General features: G+C 45.6%; 1 protein-coding gene across 1 annotated transcript; it reads right to left on the bottom strand.

The window, feature by feature from the left end:
* Positions 1–243: 243 nt before the first annotated feature.
* On the bottom strand, positions 244–2,157 carry LOC131174796 (glycine-rich cell wall structural protein-like). Its single transcript, XM_058138754.1, has one exon. The coding sequence runs from the start codon at positions 2,081–2,083 to the stop codon at positions 620–622; it is 1,464 nt and encodes a 487-aa protein (XP_057994737.1). The 5' UTR covers positions 2,084–2,157; the 3' UTR covers positions 244–619.
* Between the last annotated feature and the right edge of the window lie 683 nt (positions 2,158–2,840).

The raw sequence follows: 2,840 nt of genomic DNA, 5'->3' as shown, positions 1-2,840 counted from the left end.
TGTAATTTTTTAAAAATTTTGATTTTATTATTGTTGGATTTGATGGGCTTGGCAACACCTTTTTGACTAATCCTAAACCTAGCTTAGCCAAACCATTGAATATAGCATATGCTAGTTTGTTGGTGGAAATAACCTTGGATTATTCATCGTCTCGAAGCCCTGTAAATATATATAGTTGTGCAAATAGATATGGCCTAAAGATGATTTTAAAAAAATAAAAAGAAGAAAAAAAACAAACTATCATTAACAAAAAGAACATTAAACATTATAGCAAATTAAAGTTCATATTACATGTAGTTCCTTACACAAGATAAAAGATAAAGCAGTACTCACACATTGCAGTCAGACAATTTATTTATTGAGAAATTATTAGATGTACATAGAGCATTAAACTTTTAGTACTCTTTGCACTCACATATATGTGGGTCTTTTCATAGATAATGAAAAGTGAGTCCTACACCTATATGAGTGAATAAGCACATGCTCCAAATATACTCTATAATTTACCTTATTTGAGAGACTGCAAATGTCAAGACTAACAACCAACATGACAAGTGCCCACTTATTCATATCCATATATATAATTTGTGGCGCATTATAATATAATAACCAATGAAGCTTATTTACCACACGTGAAGCGAGGCTTCCCGGGGAATATCTCCACACACATGTAAGAGTCATTCCTGCATGGTTCTGCACGATAGGAAAGATCAACTATTATCTCCACCACAGGAGACTTTTCTTCTTTCCCCGGACAAACGTTATTTTCTACTTTGCTTGGACAATAACATGGGGAAATGACATTGTGATTGTAGCCACCTGTAGCCCCACCTCCAGTTGCACCACCACCTGTGGCACCTCCTCCAGTGGCCCCACCACTTGTAGCCCCGCCGCCGGTTGTACCACCACCCGTGGCACCTCCTCCAGTTGCACCACCACCTGTAGCCCCTCCTCCTGTTGCACCCCCACCAGTGGCACCTCCTCCAGTTGCACCACCACCTGTAGCCCCGCCTCCAGTTGCACCACCACCCGTGGCACCTCCTCCAGTCGCCCCACCACCCGTAGCCCCGCCTCCAGTTGCACCACCACCTGTGGCACCTCCTCCAGTCGCTCCACCACCTATAGCCCCGCCTCCAGTTGCACTGCCACCCGTGGCACCTCCTCCAGTCGCCCCACCACCTGTAGCCCCGCCTCCAGTTGCACCACCACCCGTGGCACCTCCTCCAGTTGCTCCACCACCTGTAGCCCCTCCTCCTGTTGCACCACCACCTGTAGCCCCGCCTCCACTTGCACCACCACCCGTGGCACCTCCTCCAGTTGCCCCACCACCTGTAGCCCCTCCTCCTGTTGCACCCCCACCAGTGGCCCCACCACCTGTAGCCCCACCCCCGGTTGCACCACCGCCTGTGGCACCTCCTCCAGTTGCTCCACCACCTGTAGCCCCTCCTCCTGTTGCACCCCCACCAGTGGCACCTCCTCCAGTTGCACCACCACCTGTAGCCCCACCTCCAGTTGCACCACCACCTGTGGCACCTCCTCCAGTCGCCCCACCACCTGTGGCACCTCCTCCAGTTGCTCCACCACCTATAGCCCCTCCTCCTGTTGCACCCCCTCCAGTGGCACTCCCTCCAGTTGCACCACCACCTGTAGCCCCTCCTCCGGTTGCACCACCACCTGTGGCACCTCCTCCAGTTGCTCCACCACCTGTAGTGCCTCCTCCAGTTGCACCACCACCTGTAGCCCCGCCTCCACTTGCACCACCACCCGTGGCACCTCCTCCAGTCGCCCCACCACCTGTAGCCCCTCCTCCAGTTGCACCTCCACCAGTGGCAGCTCCTCCAGTTGCACCACCACCTGTAGCCTCGCCTCCAGTCGCACCACCACCTGTGGCACCTCCTCCAGTCGCCCCACCACCTATAGCACCGCCTCCAGTTGCACCTCCACCAGTGGCAGCTCCTCCAGTGGCAGCTCCTCCAGTTGCACTACCACCTGTAGCCCCTCCTCCTCTTGCACCACCACCCGTGGCACCTCCTCCAATCGCCCCACCACCTATGTCACCTTTGACACCTTCATTGTCCATCATTTCAATTGGGGTACCGTAAGTTGACTTTGTTTGGATTTTTTTTTTCACCCACTTTGTTCTTGGATGCTAACTAAAGCATTGCCATCCTTATATAGAAGAAGCAAAGGAGCTTTGCAAGGGTTTATTTTAGAATAAATAATAATAATAATAATAATAATAATAATAATAATAATAATAATAATAATAATAATAATGAGATCATTTGATGTTAGAAAAGTAATGACGTCAGCAACGAGGAATATATATGCCAAAAAGGTTGGCTAACTGTTTTATGTATATATATATATATATATATATATATATATATATATACTACTGATTTCTTTAACTAAGAAAACAATTGTGTAGACATTCTTCACTTGCAAATTTCTTGGTAAAATTAAAACGTTTTATCGCTATCACTAAATTTTGTTTTCATAACACATACATTTATAATTTTAATTTGTTTCAATTCGGTTAAATAACTTTAATATTTCTATCTTATATGCTTCACGTGGACTGAAATATCTCCAATTAATTAGTGTTTGCAAATTACAAAATAATATAATGAAGTTGACTCAACTGATAAGGAGTTATCTGATTAGATCAGTTTGCATATATAGTTTATCTTAATCATGTGCAACTAACTTGTTGTAGCTTATCTCTTGTGTTTGTGATTGTTTCTTGTGTCTGTATATATTTTATTTTTAGTAATACAATTATTCACGTTGAATTTTATAATTGGTAATGGTTCAAATCCCTAGCAGGTGCTAGGGGT

This window comes from Hevea brasiliensis, chromosome 16 (genome assembly GCF_030052815.1).
Source record: "Hevea brasiliensis isolate MT/VB/25A 57/8 chromosome 16, ASM3005281v1, whole genome shotgun sequence".
In the NCBI taxonomy this organism is placed as follows: Eukaryota; Viridiplantae; Streptophyta; class Magnoliopsida; order Malpighiales; family Euphorbiaceae; genus Hevea; species Hevea brasiliensis.
Note: the sequence above shows the minus strand (reverse complement) of the source record. Positions and strands in the feature narration are given on the sequence as shown.